Raw genomic sequence first — 19433 nt, forward strand, 5'->3', positions numbered from 1 at the left:
GGACGCGGATCGGCTACACGTGCTCTACTTGGAAGTTCAACATCGAAGTAGGGCGCTATTCCCATCTCCTCATGAGGATAACGACTTTGACGTCTCACCGTCTTATGTCGATTTCAACTTCGAAATAGCGCTCGCCACGTGTAGACGTGGCGGGCGCTATTTCGAAGTTGGCGCGGCTACTTCAAAGTAGCCGGCACGTGTAGACGCAGCTAAAGAGAACCAAAGGTAAAACTCAGTGTAGCCTCTTTCCAAGAAGTCCTATTACAGCCAAAAGAGGTAGAAATTGAATCTAAACAAAAAGACTGCTGTTTTTGACAAAATAATTCTATATACTCTTTCTGCATTGTCAAATCACAGAGTAGAGAATAGACTTTGACTTTATTTTTGTAGGAAACAGAGTTGTCATTAGTGGATGATTTTTTTTCTTTATGAGGTATTCAGAGAGCAACATCCAATAGCTTACACACAGACATGTTGCTTGAATTAAAAGAACATCAGTAAGACATAGCATGATGAAAAACAAAGTTAGAAGTTCTTTCGAGCACCAGACTTTTGGTGACAAAGCAGTTTTAGCACTGTCTTCCATGTTGTCAAAAACCAGCTATTGCTGGGAGCTATCATTGGTGGATAAATTGGATTTAAGATTTGTTCAGATCTTTCTTGTCAGTCAAAAAGAAGATGCACCTAATTCTCTTATTAGACAATAACTTGCAAATATATGCTTTATCAAACCTGCTTATCCTGCCTGTGAATGGACCTATGTTGCAGATGTTATTTCTGATAGACATCAGGTAAGTCATGATGCTGTCTTGTTAAAGGCATCAACAATATGAAATTTGCATGACACAGTATCTATGTATTATCTTCACTCTCATCCTCCAGTTCAGTCTTAACAAAATGTATATTTCCATATCTGCACCCACACTCCAAAATCCCCCAGGGATTTAAAGGAGCATTTCCCCTAACCCTGTTCAATTTCATTGAGGTGATACCAGTACACTCAGTTTCCTTTTTTAAACCTAAGTCAGATTTTTGCTGATTCATGATGTGAAACGGTACTGTATCCATCTGTATTTTATGCTCCTATATTCCTTCTATTTTATTTTGGGACCGAGCCCCTGTGAAGTATTATAATTCCTGAACCAGAAGAAAAGACATCACCCTACCCATCAATCACACTCCAGCAAATAGCCACAGCCTGCAAGTTAGTCAGCAGCACAATGAATAATTCCAGCCAAGAGCTTAGGAACTAACTGATAGTGGAGACTTTAAAAAAAAGCTTCATGTCTTGGTATATAGGCATGAAAGATATAAGTGCAGTGACTGGATAATAATAACAGTGGCTTTCATAAGGTAGCCCTCACATGCAAGTAACACCTACTGATGTCAATGTGAACTGTGTATGCGCAGAACTTGCAAAATCATGCCCTGTGTTATATGCAGCTTAGGGGGCTCACTGTCAAGGACCCTGAACGCAAAAGTGAGGCCCAGCTTTGCAAAGAGCTCAGTTCTCTCTGATGTACAGCCACTGGAAAAAAAGTAGCTGGTGTTTAGAGCCCACTGGCAGACAGCTCCCTCTTCTTCCCCAGCACCTCCCACCTACTGGCAGCCCTGCTGATCAACTTGTACCCCTCTCTCCCTGCGCCATGCATGCCCAGAGCAATCAGCTGTTTCAGCATGTTCAGGAGAAATAGGGAGGAGCAACGTCAGGGCATACTCAGGGGAGGGAAGAGGTGGAGCAGGAAGATATAGGGTGAGAACTTGGGGAAGGAGTAGGGGCCAGGACTGGGGTGGAATGGGGGCAGGAAGAGAAGGGATGTGGTTTTTGGGGGAAAGGATCAGGTAGGGGTGGGGCCTGAGGAAAAATGGGGAGGGGGATTGAGCAACACTTGGCTCAGAGGAAGCCAGCATCTATGTCTCAGGAACCTGCATAGGAGACAAATCTTCAAAAGTACTTATACTGTAAGCTCTTTGGGGCAGAGACAGTATGTTTGTACAATGACTAGCATAATGAGGTGAGCACAGTGCCTACGTCTCCACGTTATGAACTGCAGTAATATAATAATATGAGGCAGCTCAATTTGTGACGATAACAGCCAAATCATCACAAGAGCTCAGCGTCTACAGTCTGGGGCAGATTACCAAAATGTTTAAATTTCCACCTCCTCAGTAAAATCTGCCCTGATTGTGGATGTTGAGCTCTTGTGAAAATCTGGACCCAAAGCAGGGATCTAGGGGTCACAGAGGACCACAAGGCACAAGCTAACTATGAGTCAACAATATGGCACTGTTGCAAACAAAAAAAAAAAAAAATCATTCTGAAATGAATCAACAGGAGTGTAATGTGCAAGACGCAAGAAATAATTATTTTGCTCCACTCTGTGCTGATTAGGCCTCAGCTGGAGTACTGTGTCCAGTTCTGGGTACTACATTTCAGGAAAGATGTAGAGAAACTGGAGAAAAGTCAGTGAAGAGCAACAAAAATGATGCCCATAAAACATGCCTTATGAGGGACAACTGAAAGAGCTGGGTTTGTTTAGTTTGGAAAACAGAAGAGTGAGAAAGGTCTTGATAACTGGTTTCAAGTACTTAAAAGGGTGTCACACAGGGGGCAGGAATTGTTCAGTGGTTAGTGCCTTGGCTTTGTAAACACACAGTTGTGAGTTTAGCCCCTTGAAGGGGCTTCTCAAGGGTTTGGAGCAGGTTAGCTTAAAAAAAAAATTGTCAGGGACAGTGATAGGTCCTGCTGTGAGTGCAGGGGACGGGACTTGATGGCCTCTTGAGGTTCCTTCCAGATCTAGTATTCTGAGATTTTATCATGTCCTTACTGCTCCTTGACCCCTTTCTCACCCTTAGATCTTTATCTTAAAATGAATTCATTCCTGCTCCATGGTGGTGTATTGAGAGACCCAAGAATAAGAGGGAATCCATTCCTGACCCCCTGAAGTTTGTGGCAAAGTTCCCAGGGCAGGATTTTACCCTTCCTATTTTTGATTTGTGGAATAGGCAGAACATGGTTAGAGGCTGGGCATGCTCCCATCCATCTCTCATGTCTCAACATATTTTTGGAAGGACCTCTTCTATGTTCCTTTCCCAGAGCAGCCACAGCCAGCTAATAGCTTGAGGGGAAAAAAGATCTTATAGGGCTCAGTAGCAGCCGTAGCTGGCTGAAGGCTTCACAGCTTCTGGTAAAGAGTCAGCACTGAAATGCAGGGTCTGGGTATATTTTTCCATGCTTCCTGCAATATCATTGGTGATGGGGTTTCCCTTCTTTTGCCCCTCTCTTACTACCTGAGGCTCTTCACTACCCAGCCTTGCTCTCAATAGTGTTTTCCCTAACGCCTTTCTTTGTCTTTCTCACACCTCAAGATTCCTTTCCCATCTCCCACCTCAATCTCAGTCCGTGAAACGACTCTTCTCCTATAGTGATGATCTTATAGTCTATATAGATAAATTAAGGGGCAAAGGTGTGGAATCTTTAATGGAGACAGATTTTCCTCTCAGCTTTTTATTCAGGTAATTGAGCTAAATAGACGTTAAACATAAAGAGGTAGGGTGACAATCTGTCCTGTATTGGGTGGATGGTCCTGTATCTGGGGCACCAAAAAGGTGTCCCAACTTGACTTATTTTTTAAAAGGGATGACTTGTTCCATATTTGGGCCCTCTCCCCCAACCCCCATTGACCGTTTCTACCAGCAGCTGCGCAGGCGCAGCTGCTAGCGGAAGTCACTTCCCCAGACTCCGGGAAGCATGGGGGAGCGTGGGCAGCAGCTGCTTCCCTGGGGCTCCTGGGGAGTGCTGATGACTGCTGCCTCTTTCCCAGCTCCACGGGGCTTGACAGAACTGGGAGGAGCTGCCCCTCGCCCCATAATTCCCTGCTCCGCATTTGGGACAGGGAGATATGGTTGCCCTTTAAAAAGGTTTTCAATCTGTTTGAATAAAAAAAAATTTCCTCTCAGTTAAATCAGATCTCATGTGTATGGTGTCCTGGATGTCAGAGCGCAACTAATTCCCTAGCCATCTGCAGTGTCCCAAAAAGACAGAACAGACAGAACTGGATTTCAAACATAAAACACAAGCTAAATTCTTCCCTATACACACAGTGTGCTTTTGTTGTCTTTATACAGCAAAATATTGTTAACCCCCACTAGTATTTTTTATGTTCCCCAGACCACCAGTTAAGACTCCCACCCTTGGACATAAAACATGCTAGATAAAAGTAAGTTCGTTAATCTTCATTCGTCCACACCAGTCAAAGTTCAGTAAAACTGCACGGTTATTTTTTCTTTAGCCATTCAGCAATTTTTTTCCCTTTACCCTTACTCAAACACCGAACTATGTCAGATAACAAATGACTGCTCTTTCATGCCTCTTGGCTAATTGTTCAAAGACAAGGGTGTGAACAGCATTGGCACTTGGAGGATGTGTGAAAGGCCACTTCTGAACAGCCCAGGGACACAGAGTCAATGACATTTATATATCATGTGTCATTTCCATGCTTTGCCACAGTGAGTACGGCAAAGTGCCAGGTCCAGACAGAAGAGTTACGCTAAAAATAACATTCTGGCCCCTCACATTTATTCTCTCTCAGTGACTCCACATCAGATTTTCTTGGGTTATGGGTCCACAGAGGCTTTTTTGTGACTGCTGCTTTCCAAACTCTTCCTGCAGTCCTATTCTCTCCCCCCACAGGATGGGAGTCAATGACATTTACCTGAATTTTACTCTGGGGAGAAGAGGGCTACTGTGATTTTGTGGATTTGCTATTGGAACCTACAGTTTGAAGGCAGTCTGTGTCGATAATATAAAACATATATTTACATAAATAGGTTTCTTTCACAATCTTGTGACTTTATTAACAAAAATCCCTGACTGTTGACCTTGGATTTTTCTTCTTTTCTCCTTTCTCACTCTCTCATCTTTGGACTTCTTATTTTTTGCTCTTTCTGTTGATTACTTCTTGTTCGCAACTCTGTTTTTGGTCCCCTTCATTTGCTCCCCCTTTCTTCATCTCCAACTTCCATCTCTCTCTCCTCGTTTACTTTTTCCTCCAATCTTCCTCCTCATCCTCCTTTCTTCCTCGCTCTCCCCTCTACTAGCTTCTTTATTCTCTCTTGCTCGCTCGCTCACTTTCTCTCTCCCCCTTCCGCTTTCCCTATCCCAACCACTCTATTTGGCTCACTCCTATGTAGCCTAATTAGAAGGACTTTTCATGATCACTTATTATCCCATTGGGCCAACAGTGCAGTAGGTGAATAGCTCTTTCTTTACTAGAATGATGACTTTCAGCTGGTTGTGGGATGTCATATTCACCTCTGGCTTAACAGCTCATCAGCAAGCATGAGGAAAAGGCACTTACTCTGATGGGAATGTTCCAAGCTCTGTGGAGGGAGCTGAAACTACAAGCCCCCATGATCTTGTCCAGGGTTCTTGAGAGGAAGCTAGAGCAGGCACAGCCCCACCTTGGATCAGAAAACCAAGCTGTCTTATTTCTGCCTTGTTTATAATTAGCTTCTGCATTCTGGACTTAGTTGGAAATTTCACAGATTCTATATTGCTGCTGGCAGCAGCACAAACAGCCACTGTGGGCCGTAGGGCAAGGAGGGAGGAAGAAGTGATGAAGTGCCGGGGCCTAAGGCATTCAGCCTGGACTATGGCACTGGGAAAATTTCCCGCTCCTTCTCCCCCTCCCCAGCTGCACGCAGCAGCACTGCCACAGCAATTCAAAGGTGCCTGGAGTTCTAGCCATCACTGTGGCCAAAATAGCAGCAGCAGTGGCCAGAGCTCTGGGCCCCTTTGAAATGCCAGGCCAAGGGGCAATTGTCCCCTTTGCCTCCTTCCCATCAGCAGGCCTGGCTGTAGGCACCCTCAGCCTTGCTGTGGGTAAGCTGTTTTGTCTCAGTGAAGGGTGAGTAAATGACTCTACAGCACAAGGGGAGCATACAGAGTCTGGAGGAAGGGGCTAACTATTGCAATTCTTTGATCACAGAAAATGTCTGTATTGCTCTGTTGCTCCCTAATGTGCCAAGCTTGGCATGTCACATGCTCTTCCAGTAGGCTGTGTCTACACTAGCCCCCATCCTTTCGGAGGGGGCATGTTAATGAGGCAGTTTGAAAGATGCTAATGAGGCACTGACATGAATATGCAGTGCATCATTAGCATAATGGCAGCCACGCGCGATTCGAAAGTGCTGCTTTCAGAGCACACGCCGCTCGTGCAGACAGGGGCCTTTCAAAAGGGCCCCCTAACTTCGAAAGCCCCTTCTTCCTATGTGGTTTTAGGAAGAAGGGGGTTTTGAAGTCAAGGGGTCCTTTCAAAAGGCCTCCCATCTACCCGGGCGGCATGTGTTCTGAAAGCAGCATTTTCAAATTGTGCGCAGCTGCCATTATGCTAATAAGGCACTGCATATTCATGTCAGTGCCTCATTAGCATCTTCCAAACTCCTTCATTAACATGCGAGGGGGCTAGTGTGGACACAGCCATAGTGTGGACACAGCCATAGGTACTGTGTGTGGCACAGCAAGTCACTGAGATTTCAGGGGAGCCTCCCAACACTGTAAAAATGTGGCAGTAGTAGAGAAGCTAAAGTGGGGAATGAACAATGAAATAACTCTTGTCAAAATAAGGCCACTTCAAGTGTCTAGTGCTCTCTGGTCTGAGCCTCTTTATTTATAATCTTGACACAAGTGTTAGCTCACTTCATGGAGATTGCACATGCATTCATTATGTATTTAGTTGAAATACCATGGACTAGATACTCATTTGGTATACACTGGTATGACTCCGTTAAAGTCAGTGGAGAGATGGCAGATTACATTATCTCAGAATCTAGGCCAGAATTTCCTAAGGTAAATTAGTTTGCAGTCCTTATTTTAAGATAAAAACTAATCAAAAGCTTTAGACTTAACACAAATGAACAGCTGTGAGCCTCACTTGTGAGGCTGGTGGATATTCATTTCTCTGTGTTGTTCTAATGTAGCTCATCTTTGTGTTGCATTTGCCTCATGTGAGCTATTCATCATAACAAAGGGATCAGATAGCAGCACAAGGAAATGCAGAGTACATCATTCCTGCCCAATCATTATAACTGGCTTCCTAAAGATTTCCCAAATCAGAATGTAACTTTACCTAAAAGACTCTTACCTTTCCAACATATTGATAGTCTGAGCCCGTGTATTCCTCCAAGAGAAAGAACTGATTCCACATCCAGCTCCTCTTGGAACGAACAAGCTCCTTTCTGTTATTTCCAAACAGTTCCAAAACCTTCTCCTTTTCTGGGAAGCCCCTAGTTCTTTTGGATAAAGGAGTTGAAAAACTTTGGTGAGGCTGACCAATCCAGAAAAGAAGCCAGAAGCAATGGTAAGTTATCATCATGACAGCGTAAATGGGTCTATATGCAGTGATTTCTTTCTTGGCCTCAAAGCAATCTACTTTACTGCACTGAATCCAGGTTCATTCCTTCTTCCTTCTTTAATGATCTTTGCAGCCTCAAAGCGTCTCTGGAAGAAAACATGACAACATATCAAGCATTTGCAGAGGTACTTAACACTCAGAGCTACAGCAAATAAGCCAAAGAGGTAGATCAGTAATCATAATTGCTGAAAAGCTATAAGTTGCTTTTAGTTCTCAAATGCTGCAAGTGGGCCTTCAAATAAAGTAAAATAAACTCTGAGTTGAGCAGGAGGAGGCAGATCTGCTACTTACTTTCTCTTTCTTCCATTACTTAAAATGATCAGATGAAGTGGGTCTGTCCCAGGAAAGCTCATCACCGACTAAATCATTTTGTTAATCTTTAAAGTGCTACATTTCTGCTGCTTTGTTTTGTTAAAAATACTGGTTTGAGTTACTGTCTTGGGCTATGTCTACACAGCAGTGTTAATTCAAAATAATCCATTCTGGAACAGTTATTCCAAAGTAGCTTATTTCAAAATAACACAACTACATACACAAGAATGCATTTTGAAACAGTAAGCAGCTGTTTTGAAAGAGCATGTATGAACACATAATGCCTATTTCAAACTAGTGCCATTTGACGGCATTGTGGCTTATTTCAAAATTACACTATTCCGTGTCTTGACAGTGCCTATTTTGAAATAGGTGTTATTCCTCCTGCAATGAGGTTGATGCAATTTGAAACAATGTACCTTCTATTTTGAATTTATTTTGAAATAGCATTTGTGTAGTGCAGATACTTGCAAAGTTATCTCGAAATAATGGGTGTTATTTAGAAATAACTTTGCTGTGTAGATGTAGCCTTGATGAGCTGAAGTGGGTTACTGCACTGTCTCTTTCATGTCTAGCTTTCAGGATGCATCTGAGTTTGGCGGTCTTGGTCATATCACACATCATGTGAAAGGTATAGCTCACATCACAAACACTACTGGAAGGGGTACAGAAAATGTGCTGATGGATGTGGTTGAAGAACTTGTCTGGCTCAGAATTAATACATTCTGTTCACATTAAAGTCAATCTGAATATTGCCATTGACTTCAGTTGTGCCAGGATTTCAACCTAGGGCACCAGTCCAGGTGAAAGGGTTAGTGAAACTACCTTACACATTACAAGGGCAGTTTTCATTTCATTTTTTTTCCAATCTTTCTGTTAAATTCCCTTTATCTCAGTTTTTATTTATCAGAATTTTCCAGATCCAAAGAAGTGGATCTGTCTCATGAAAGCTCATCATCTAACAAATTATTTTGTAAGTCTTAAAATGCTATAGGACTGTTTTATGATTTGCGGGGTATTAATAGTCATTAGTTGGTACTATCCTTGTTATTCCTTATTTGGCCACTCCTGAGGATATGTGAAAATTATCACAAACACTAGCAGTTTCATAAATTTAAGTAAGAATAATTATGAGTCCTTCAAAATATGTTCCATGAGAGTGTTGTTTGTAATAATTCGTGTTTTATTTTCTTTTTTAAAGTTTCACACATCCAGTCCAGGAGCAGAAGTAATATCATGTGACTTAGGTGACCAACCACACAGCATGAATAATGAGCAGTGAACATTTCTGAATACCAAACACAAATAAAAATACATTAATTTCTTACAACGTGATTTTTGTACTGCCCTGTTCCAGTCGAAATAAATACGAAACAAAACTTGGATGAAACAGCAGTTTTTGCAAAGAAACTGCAAGAATTTATTCTGTTCAGTCTAAATACAAAACCACAAATCATTCTGAGTTTGCCTAAAATTCAGTGTAGCATCTCTCAAAATGTTTGCAAAGGAAGACTTCTGTGAAGATGGCCCAACATTTCATCAAAATCCAAAAACAAGAAAAGAATATAGTTTTTGTTTCTGTTGTAAACATTTTACAGAGCTTAGTCAGATAACGACATCTGTTAAGTGTCACATTCTGCCCCGAATTTATGTCTGTCTGCTTCCAAAGATGTAAGTCAGGAAGAATCTGGTCCTTGAGATGTAGTGACTAAAAGTTTTGAGTGATAAAACGTGTGGTATTGGGGTTAGCCACTGTTTCCTGTCTCTTGCCATTTCACAAAATAACCCCAAATCTCTTAAATTTCTTTTTTGACTACAGCATTTTCTATATTTTACTTATACTATATTCTACATTCTTTATATTAAAAATACCATTTAGTTCTTTTAGAGGCATACCTAGTAATAAAACAAACCTATTTAAAATAATGACCTTTGACTACTCTGCAGGGTTAAATACAATAAACAGTTAACCTATAAAAAGTCTGTGTTGTCCTAAGACAACTTAACAGGAGAAATGAAAAGTGTATCTTTAATATAGTGGCACAGTCCCTTCTTGATGCATAGGGGATTTTTGCTCTTAATTCTTTTTTAACATTCGTTAGAGAAATAGGAATACTTTAGCCCTGCTCTCCATGGGAGTTGTGTACATTTGGGCTGGGGCTGAATTTGCCCCATGAATCACAGATGTAGCAATCAGAGTAAATATCTCTGGAGGAATGGACAGTGAGAAAGAGAATAATCACGTCTTAAGCATCTGAAGGCATAATAGTAAATGCATTACTTATATAAATGCAGAGGCAGTGAGGTAGGCTAACGGACAGAGACTGGAACTAGTGTAATTTGTACCTCCTTCCATTCCACACAATATATACAATGTGTTACGCCACCTCAAATGCCCTCTAGACTCACTACAGAAATATCTACACTGCAGGTGAAGGTGTGATTGCAGTGAAGGTGTGACTGAAGGTGTGTAGCTTTATCCTACCTAGAATACCTAAAAATGGCAGGGATGACATGGCAGCACTCGCTCCAGTGCATACTAAGAATGCAAGTACGTACCAACCATTCTGGGCAGCCCTGTACTGCCCATGCTTAAGCTTTGGCCACCTTCAATGTCACTGCTATTTTTTGGTGCACTAGTGAGATTAAAGCTGATGTTTGAATGCCTACATGAGCTATAAACACCCCTTCAACTGCAACATAGATACACCCTCAGACTCCCCCAGCTCACCACCATTCCAATGTAAACTCCTTCTCATGCACAAACTCAGTGTTTGGGCTATTCTCTAGGGTAAGATGAAGTAGAACATTCCATCTCCCACAGTATTTACAATTCTCATTTTCTGGTCAGGAGTTTTCCTGACAGCACATGTTAGCATGTGGCTGCAAATTCCACAGGTGAGTTAATTAGTGCCCTGGCTGTTTGCAGCTCTGGCAAGCTTCCATTTGACAGCGTGCTTGTCATGATATTTGCTCTGAGCGCAGATGTGAAATGATGCATCAGTTAGCTCTGGCTGCGTGCACATGGGTCCCCTTACTGGGGAGGAAAGGTCTGAGGTACAGTACACAGCATACAAGTAAACCTATTATTTAGTCATTAGTGCAGCCTGGATGTGTCACTGGGGCACAGGATAGTGGAAAGCATCATTGTTTCAGCCACCCCCATCATTCTTTTCATTACACCTGTGCACTAATCCTGCAGAGGGGCATTATCTCTGTGCTCCTGTACATAACACTTCGTCAGCAGTGCTGGCAAGGGCGGAACAGCATGGACAAGGCTCACACCAGTCATTTAAAGCAACAGTCCTTTGTCAATTGCCAGGAAACCATTATTCCTGCGGGGGGTGTTTTCTGCACTTGAAGCCAGATATATTTCATAACTGTGGTGTCATGGGAGAGGTTTTATAGCAGCTCTTGTTGAAATACAGCTTGTGAGGATGATATCACAGCTGTGAAATATACCTTTTTATTTTTCCCAGCTGAAACCTGCAAGAAATGTTACAGTAAGGGTATGAGCCTGAAAAAAGATCTATGTAGTTATGTACACTTTGTAAATCCTTGTCCCACTGACATCTATATGGATGGCAACTAGTCAGCATTTCCTTTAAGAAAAAAGCCTGAAACGTATAATATATGTATTATATGTGATATCTTAAGACCAGGGCATTTCTGCCCTAGAACTGCTGTTGTTTCAGACTTGTCCAGTGCAAGTGTTGCAGACTAGGTCATAGTTCCCTACCTAGCTAAGTGACTGAGGTAAGATGTGACCATTCTCTGTGCTGCACCTTTATGAACAGATGAGTCTCCATGTTGGTGGTTGTGAGGTAGCTGTCATTCTGTCTTTCAGCTCCAATGCAGACTGTTCCAGGCACTGTGTTCTGAGTTTCTGTCCCTCGTGAGAATTTATATTATACTTTTTTTTGTTCATTGTTTCTTTAATCCAAAAAACCATCATTCTGGCAGAGGAATATTTTACTTTGTGGGTGTAGGAAAATATAAGTCTTTTCCTTATTTTTTCAAAATAATAGAAAAAGAGACAAAAGCCATAAGCAGGACATTTAAATGACCCTCTCTCAAACTCCAGGTTATCAAGTATTTGAGAACTAGGCATCTAAACCCAGAGAAATCCAAAAATCGGTGGGAGTTTTCTCATGATGGCACTTTCACTGTACATGGAATAAGTTTTCAGTGAGACAACTTGCACATATGAAGTTAAAATACATGCCTAACTTGCAAGATCAAAACCTTAGTTACTTAATGGCTAAATTATGTCAACTCAATTCAAAATTACTTCTCCCAGGTAATGCTATTCATAATCAATCTTTTTATCTACACACAATATATGAAACACAAAAATCTTACACATGAAGATAACATGTTTAAGCGACACATATTTATATACTTATTTTCTTTGTGTGTGTGTGTGAGAGAGAGAAAAGCACATAAACATTTCCCCATTAGTTCAAAAAGCAGGACCCGTACTCAGCCTCTATTAGGAATAAAATGCTGGTATTCTGCTCTGTTTAAATGTTCTGCCTGTTTGTAAGTAAATGCCCTGCCTGTGAGCAAGTCTATATGACCCCACCATCAGGCCTGATTTATACTCAATAATAAAAGAGACAAATTGTCTCCGTGCCCCAACGAGAGCTGTATGACCTGGAGATGACAGAAACCTGCCTTCCACTGGCCTCTCCCAGGGTTCTACTAGGGCATTTTTAATTTATACATGGGACTTCATAGGAAATACACAATACTGCACTGGTGATTACCTGAATTAGCACATCTGCTGGCCATGCCCCCCACCCCCTTTGAGGTAACACTAGCAGAAGATCTGGGCATTGAGCAAAACTAGATCACTGGGGTGTGGAAAACCCTCCTACATCTCTGGATTACACTGACAGAAAGGAGCATAATCATAGTTTGAGTATAATCTAGCTTGTCTATAAAACTCAATAAATCCTATAGGGCAGATCTTTATCTGGTGCAAACTAGCACAGAGTGATATATACCAGACAAGTATTTCCCCCATGTTTGCTTTGATATGGAAGTCCAGTTCTTATAAGTCCATAGAAAAGAGACACGCCCTTCAATATTCAGAGCCTAACCATCTACCTAGCTCAGGACACACAAATACATAAAAAGCCACTTAGAAGATGTACACACATGACAGCCCTCTGTCAATAGAAATCACTCTTAGAAGAGATTTCCCAACAAAACTTCTGTGGACAGAGTGCGGCCACACACAAAATCCAATCAGAAGTGCACTCTGCTCTGTTGACAGAGGAGCTGGACTGCCTGGCTCCTCTCTCAACAAAACAGGCACCCAGAAACACAGCAGACGGGTGGCCATTGTTCTGGATGCCCTCTTGAGAGAAGGCCTCCTAGAGCATCCACACAGCTTTTTTTGTTGACAGAATTTGACAAAAGCAGCACTATGCCTCATGGCTGAGAGGCAAAACGCTGCTGGCAAAAGTGCTGAGTTTTGTTGAGAAACTGTCATCAAAACTCATTTTGTGTGTGGCCATTCCACCAGTTTTTTCAACAAAACCAGGGTTTTGTTGGCAGAACTCACTAGTGTAACCGTAGCTACACACAAATTACCTATGTCTACTAAAGCAAACTTCAGACACAAAGAAAAGACTCAATATGGCTACGTCTACACGTGCCCCAAACTTCGAAATGGCCATGCAAATGGCCATTTCGAAGTTTACTAATGAAGCACTGAAATGCATATTCAGCGCTTCATTAGCATGCGGGCGGCAGCCGCGCTTCGAAATTGACGCTCCTTGCCGCCGCGCGGTGCGTCCAGACGGGGCTCCTTTTCGAAAGGATGCTGCCTACTTCGAAGTCCCCTTATTCCCATGAGCTCATTTGCATGGCCATTTCGAAGTTTGGGGCACGTGTAGACACAGCCAATAACTACCATTTCATGAGAGAGAAAGGGTTGAAGGGGCAATCACTGAAGCAAAAGGAGGTATTGCAGCTCTTCTGAGAAAATGGAGGTCTCCAAATATGTCATTTTTATGGGTATTAAAGAATTTGTGATAGTTTAGGTAATGGACAAGTTTCTTTGTTCAGGTGCGCTGGTGTTGTAAACTGGTCCATGAAGGACTTGGACTTAAATGGTGGTTGTTGAGTTTTGCCCACTTTTATGAGAAGTTAGATCTGAAATGCTGATTAATAGTTTTCTTGCGTGAATTAACTTTTATGGGTCTGCAATCCAAATGTTTTTCCTTTCATTCTCCAGCCTTTGTAAATAACAACCACAAATAAGGAAAGCAGATTTTTTTTAAGAGAACAGATATCTTGCTGAAAGTTTAATCTTTGCAATGTCCATCTATGCTGTGAAATCTTTGTAATTCAAATCCCTATGCTGTAGTGTCAGGGTTTTTGTTCCAGAAACACATTGAAATCATGATACAAGACAAGGCTGAGAGAAAATGAAAACGGAACAGCATGTGTTTTTAAATGATAGGTACATTGTTAAGACCCTGAACACACAATGTCTTTGCAGCCATCAACAGCTGTCTTTCAAAGAAATGTTTACTCAGTTCACTCAGGTGGAAAAAAGATACAGAACTTTCTATGAAAATAAATCAATGTACCAGAAACAAGAAACCACAGACACATATCCTTCTCAGGGTTTGCTAGCATGGACTCCCTGACCCCAGGAGAAGTCCAGTTGGCTCAATGATAGTGATCCTGAACACATGCTACGTCTACTTTGGTCTTAACATGAAAACACATGTAAAAGAAAAACAGTTAAAAATGTTTCCTTGATGGCTGGAGTAGGTTTCACAGGATAGACAACCGCATGACCTTTGGGTACGAGAACATGAAGTGGTTGATAAGGGAATCAAATGGTGTTTGTGCTCTTAAAATATTTTGAACATTGTAATAAGCTTTTAAATATCCTTATCATTAGTATTTATCATAATTATTTATTTTTGTCTAAAGGTCCCATTGTACGAGGCATTGTACATACTCATCATGAAAAACCATCACTGACCTGAGAAGTCTATCGTATAAGCTGAAAAGAGGAAGAAAGGATGGGAAAATGGAAGTGTTAGTTACATTGTACAGAAGGAAAACTGAGGCATGGTGCTATTATGTGACTTGCCCAAGGTCATACAAGAACATCTGTTGCAGAAAAGGGTCTTGAACCTGAGTCACAATTCACTACCATAACCGTAAAGCAAATGTTCCTTCCTAGGAAACCATGTGCTAACCAAGACTTAATATTTCTGCTTTTTTAATGCAATTCTCTTTAACTGCATGTTCTAGGCAAGATCTGCCTGCATAGCAGAAGGCAGTGTTGCAGGGTCCATAGGAGGAGACATTACGATACTTAGATATGTAGATCAAAGCAGTAGCTCCACTATCTTGATGGCAGTGTGCTATTCATTCTATAGGCACTGAAATGGATGGGGGTGGTGGGGCATGGCTCTTCCCATCACCTAATCCCATCCCATTTCTTCTCAGGCCACATCTACACACACCTCTCACTTTGGGAAGGGACACGCTAATGAGGTGCTTTGGAACAGGTTAACGAGGTGCTGACATGCATAATGGCAGCCAGTCGCACTTTGAAAGTGCTGCTTTCAAAACGCAGACTGGCTGTATAGACGTGGGTGCTTCGAAATAAAGCCCACACTTTGAAACTCCCTTATTCCCAAAGCAAATTGGACATTAGGGAATTCCGAAGTGTGGAGTTTATTTCAAAGCACCTGCGTCTAGACAGGCAGTCTGCATTTTGAAAGCAGCACTACGCTAATGAAGTGCTGAAAATGCATGTTAGCCCCTCATTAACCTGCTCTGAAGTACCTCATTAACATGCCCCTTCTCAAAGGGAGGGGCATGTGTGGACACGGCTTTGGGGAGCTAGCCCTGGATAGCTCAAGCAAGAAGCAGGAACTGGATTGACCAAAGGATTTTTGCCACACCCTGTGCAGCACAGCCTCCCTCTTGGGCACCACGTCACATCATTGTGGCCTTGCACCAGGAACTACCAGAATCTGTTCTACTACGTAAGCAGTGTTGTCTCACGCAACGTTTCCTAAATACATTATAAACGAACAAAGGGACTGGTATGTTACTAATATGTAGTAACGAGGAATCCATTAAATTACATCTTTAGCCTATCCCTTGAAGACAGTAGGTTAAAAGAGTACAGGAATCTACTATGATTAATAGAAAAACAAATTGGCACTACGTATTACAACTAGATGTATCTGGTGCGTGGGTCTTTTATCTTCAATATTGCTAGTCAGATAGGAAAAGATGTGGGTGAAACAAGGTCTTGCTTTCAATTTGCGAAATGTTTGCAGCTGGATGAGAAAAGATCCTTTAAGTGATATGAATACTGAAGGAAAAAAAAAACTTTCTTGCTGCATTTCATGAAAGTTTGCAACTTCATCATCCCTGTGTGAATGGTACAGCCATTTTCAGATGTGCAGTAAGTAACCATAGTACTTACATATCTTTTTTTAAACGGTTGGCTTCTTTACTATTTCTTTGACAATATGATGGGAAATCTGAGTTGGCTTCAAAGAAACAGGATATCCAGCCTGCTCCAGGGCCAGTGGATACCTTGTTCTTCTATCAGACTCTAGTGTCCTATGACACCACAGCAACCGGCTAAGATGTCCAAGCATGATGAGTGATTTTGTGTGCCTCAGTGTTCAAGTGATGCACTTGAGTCAACATAAAAGGCTTTGATTTTTGGAGTATTCAGCTGTGATCTTCAGCAAATCAATCCCCTTTAAACACCAGAAATGACAATTCATTCTCGGAAATGTTGTCTGGGAGCCGTTTGCAGATTCCCTGATAAGCATTTCCGGAAGGACCAAGTTGATCTATAGGCAGCAGATCTCCTCCATGTGCAAAATGGGCTTATGGATGTTTTAACAGTTTCTTCTGAGGTAATCTCAACCTGTTAATGAAGACTAGGATATCAGGCACATGTCTGACCCAAAGAACACCAGGACAGAACACAAAGGTTCTTGTTTACATAGGAAGAAGAGATTTTTTTATCAAAGCCTAACTACTCTGACACCAGTAGATAGCTGGCTCACTAAAATACAGAAAAAAAATGTAGTAAAAAGTAACTTCTTTGATAAGAATATAGCAGTTGTAGCCCTTGACTGCCTATTTTGTACTTGCTGTTTTATGTTTGCATCCTTCCCTTTCCCAGGTGTAAGCATTCATTGGATGTGTTTACACTAGCCCCCTTCAAGGGGGCATGCTAAGCAGGCAGGTCGGAGGAGGCTAATAAAGTGCTGTGGTGCATATGCAGCACTTCATGAGCATAATGGCCACTGTGGGAACTTGGAAGCATTTACAGGCAGTGTAACCACAGGCACTTTGAAGTACCTGTTGAACTTTGAATTTCCTTTACTCCCAAAATATTCTGGGAGTAAGAGACCTTCAGAGTTCAGCAGGTACTTTGAAACGGCTGCAGCTACATTGTCTGTCAGCACTTTGAACTAAGCAACTTCAAAGTTCCCGTGGTGGGTATTATGCTAATGAGGTGCTGCATATGCATTGCAGCACCTCATTAGCCTCCTCTGATCGGGCTTATTATCATGCCCCTTTTGAAGAAGGGGGCTAGTGTAGACACACCTATTATGTTTTTCTTTCCTTATTGTTAAGGGGATATGGTATATTTTCTTAGGGTATATCTCTACAACAAAGTTATTTTGAAATAGTAGCTGATATTTTGGAATAACTATATGAGCATCTACACAAGGCAACCGCTATTTTGAAATAATTTTGAAATAGTGGATGCCTTATTTTGAAATTAGTAGACCTTACTGTATGAGGAAGACCACCTATTTTTAAATAGGTATTTTGAATTAGGGTTTGTGTAGACAGGGAATAGAGCCTAATTCAGAATAAACCATAGTGCATTCAATAGCTCTGTTTCAAAACAGGCTTTATTGATGATCTGTTAGACGCTAGGCTTATCTACACTACCACCTTCCTTTGAAGGAAGGATGGTAATTAGGGTGTTGGGAGTTTACTAGCGAAGTGCTGAGCTGCATACGCAGCCCTTCATTAAGCGAATTCCCCCCCTCAGCAACTTCGAAGTTTTAAACTTCAAAATACCGCCTCCCATCTAGCCGTGGCTCACCTTCGAAGTACCGGTGGGTGAGCCATGGCTAGATGTGTGCCGATACTTGGAAGTTTAAAAACTTCAAAGCTGCCGTGGCGGGGGAATTTGCTTAATGAAGTGCTGCGTATGCATGACAGCACTTCATTAGTAAACTCCCAACACCCTAATTCCTATCCTTCCTTCGAAGGAAGGTTGTAGTGTAGACAAGCCAACTGAATGCTATTTCGAAATGCATTTTGTGTGTAGCTGCGCTATTTTGAATAAGCTATTCCAAAACACCTCTTCTGGAATAACACTGCCATTTAGGCATAGCCTTAGTGATATTTATCCAGAATAGGCAGAGGGAGCATGAGTCACTAAATCAGTGAAAGAACAAGGATAGTTCTTCACATTGACTCTGTGCCTGATATGCCTTGTCCTGTGTGAAGTTACATCAATGAAAATGGATTTAGAATGTTACCCAGTGAGATTACATCACCTACACTAGGAGCAGCATTTTGCACCCACTTTGCTCAGGTATAGGTGACCAAACAATGGCACACAAGCCAAAAAAAAAAAAGACAGCTTGTTAAAAATATATGATTAAAAATAATAAAAGCAATATTAGCAGTACTTCATTTATTAGTTCAGACACTCTTAGGAGATCCGGGCCTTAGTTCTCAGGCAGAAGCACGAACGGGCTGTACTAGAAGGCTCCTAGCATAATGCTGACAAGGCTCCTAGCATAATTCTAACAATAGTGAAGCTCCATGGAATGCTTGCAAATGTATAAAAGCTGCCCCTGTTTTTTCTTTTTAAGCACCATGTCTTGTAACCAGCACAAAGTAGAGCTAGACTCAATGGAGGTCTAAACACCTGTGGGTAATCTTTACTGAACACAGTGGCTAGTGCAAATGAACCTGTAGCCATATTACAGACAGTGTGAAAAATTCCTAATAACCTCAGTGTCAGCAGCTCAAAACAGCAAATAGCAAGTGAGATGAGCCGCACATGTTGTTCATAGAAAGTGATTACATGCAGTTCTATGCAACCAGGTGTGTGCTAGGATTCTCAACACAGCAATTAAAGCCAGGAGGTATTAATAAAGAAGGATTACACTATAAATCTCTCTGAGACTTTGGTCAGGCTACTTAACTCTGTCATGTCAGTTTACAAATCAGTGAATGATGACTTACCCCCCCACCCCCTCTTGGAAATGCTGTGAACAGCTGACATGTTTCTGAAGCTCTGGAAAGGTAAGTATGAAGTATTATTTGATGCAGGGTGGCCTCCAGGCTGGACGCAGTTCACCAGGGTTCACCACTGACAGGCTGCCAGATGCTTTGCTTGCCTATGCGTCAGCAGGTATGGCTGCTTGCAGCTCCCAGTGGCTGCAGTACGCTGTTCTGAGCCAATGAGAGCAGTGGGAAGCAGTGCAGTCTGGGCTACAACTTCCTGCAGCTCCCATTGGCTGTGAACAGTGAACCACAGCCAATGGGAGCTGCAAGCAGCCATACCTGTGAATGTGCAGGTAAATAAAGCATCTTGCGGCCCGTCAGGGGACCAACCCTAACAAACTGTATCCAGCCTGCAGGTGGCTTATTGCGTGCCCC

General features: G+C 42.0%; 1 protein-coding gene across 1 annotated transcript in view; it reads right to left on the reverse strand.

Moving 5' to 3' along the window:
- Positions 1-7376, reverse strand: part of CDH6 (cadherin 6) — a 66745-nt gene extending 59369 nt beyond the window's left edge. The window contains exon 1 of the mRNA XM_074985950.1: positions 7146-7376. Within this exon, the coding sequence (XP_074842051.1) occupies positions 7146-7376 (231 nt within the window). The remainder of the gene's footprint in view (positions 1-7145) is intronic.
- Between the last annotated feature and the right edge of the window lie 12057 nt (positions 7377-19433).

Source organism: Carettochelys insculpta, chromosome 2 (genome assembly GCF_033958435.1).
Source record: "Carettochelys insculpta isolate YL-2023 chromosome 2, ASM3395843v1, whole genome shotgun sequence".
Lineage (NCBI taxonomy): Eukaryota > Metazoa > Chordata > Testudines > Carettochelyidae > Carettochelys > Carettochelys insculpta.